This window comes from Temnothorax curvispinosus, unplaced genomic scaffold (assembly GCF_003070985.1).
Source record: "Temnothorax curvispinosus isolate PA1 unplaced genomic scaffold, ASM307098v1 QBEX01010836.1, whole genome shotgun sequence".
In the NCBI taxonomy this organism is placed as follows: Eukaryota; Metazoa; Arthropoda; class Insecta; order Hymenoptera; family Formicidae; genus Temnothorax; species Temnothorax curvispinosus.
Genome location: NW_020220616.1, coordinates 3,861 through 5,018, shown reverse-complemented (window position 1 = coordinate 5,018; position 1,158 = coordinate 3,861). Strand labels below are relative to the sequence as shown.

General features: G+C 24.8%; 1 protein-coding gene across 1 annotated transcript; it reads left to right on the top strand.

Annotated features, from left to right (window-relative positions):
* Nucleotides 1-12: 12 nt before the first annotated feature.
* LOC112460817 (odorant receptor 49b-like) lies at nucleotides 13-680 on the top strand (the record flags this gene model as incomplete). Its single annotated transcript, XM_025025703.1, has 3 exons — nucleotides 13-132; nucleotides 278-433; nucleotides 609-680. Coding segments are annotated over 3 exons (324 nt in total), but the record flags the coding sequence as incomplete, so codon positions are not given.
* Nucleotides 681-1,158: the final 478 nt, after the last annotated feature.

Here is a 1,158-nt window from a genome sequence, read left to right as displayed (position 1 = left end):
TGTTTCAATTTATATCAATTGACTAGGTCGACCACGACTAATGCAAAATATGCTCAGCTGGCGTTATATATGTGCTGCATGCTGACGCAAATCTTTTTTTATTGCTGGTATGGAAATAAGGTGAAACTAAAGGTACGTGATTTTTAAAAATAATAATTATGAATAAATAATAATTTAAACAAATAAATCAATTAGGTATAGTAAATAATAATTAAATTAATTATTTTTGTTATACAATTGATGTTAATATTTTAATATTATTTTATCACAAATATAGAGCCGACAACTTGTGAGTAACATTTTCGAAATGGAATGGTATATGTTGGATCAGAATGTTAAGAAAGCTTTATTATTGATTATGAAACGTAGCGCAATACCCATTGAATTCACCAGCGCTTATATTATTTCTATGAATCTTGATTCTTTTGTGGGTGTTAGTATAAAATGTTTGTTTTATCACAGGATTAAATGAATCTAATTGGATTTGCAATTAATAACAATATTATAAATTTATCCAAATAAAGTAAAATAAATTGTTTTAGTTTATTTTTGTATATTTTTTTCTTAAATCATTTCTAATTAAATTTTCTAATATTTATTTTTTACAGTTGCTTAAAACATCATATTCAGCTTACAATATCTTGCAGCAAGTGTAATACAAACTGATACGATAAAAATAGTAATTACAATAATTTATAACATTGTAATTTGCATTCAAATAATTTTAAGAAATAATGTAAACAGAAACAATAGAATATTATAATTAATATTGATTCTGGTAAAACAGTAGTTTTTGTTAGTTAAAAGAATAAAAAGAAGTTATTTATGTTTATCTTTCTACGATAGTATAGCAATCGAGTTTAGTAAGAAGATTATTATATGCTTGCGTACACGTAGTGTACGCTACGCGTTTATGCAGTGATGACCAAGAATTTGGTCGCCAACATCCACATATCGTTAAAAGTATAAAAGTCAAGTTAAGTATGCGCATTTTTTAAAAGATTATCTTCTTTTATATCACCTGCGAAGCACACAATACATGTAATTGTTTTCTGTAAACTTTGTGTAACGTACAATATTATTAATTAAACGTAACTTTAAAGTAATTTGCAATTTTGTCAATTAAAGAATGCTTCTATATTTATATTATAAGTATTT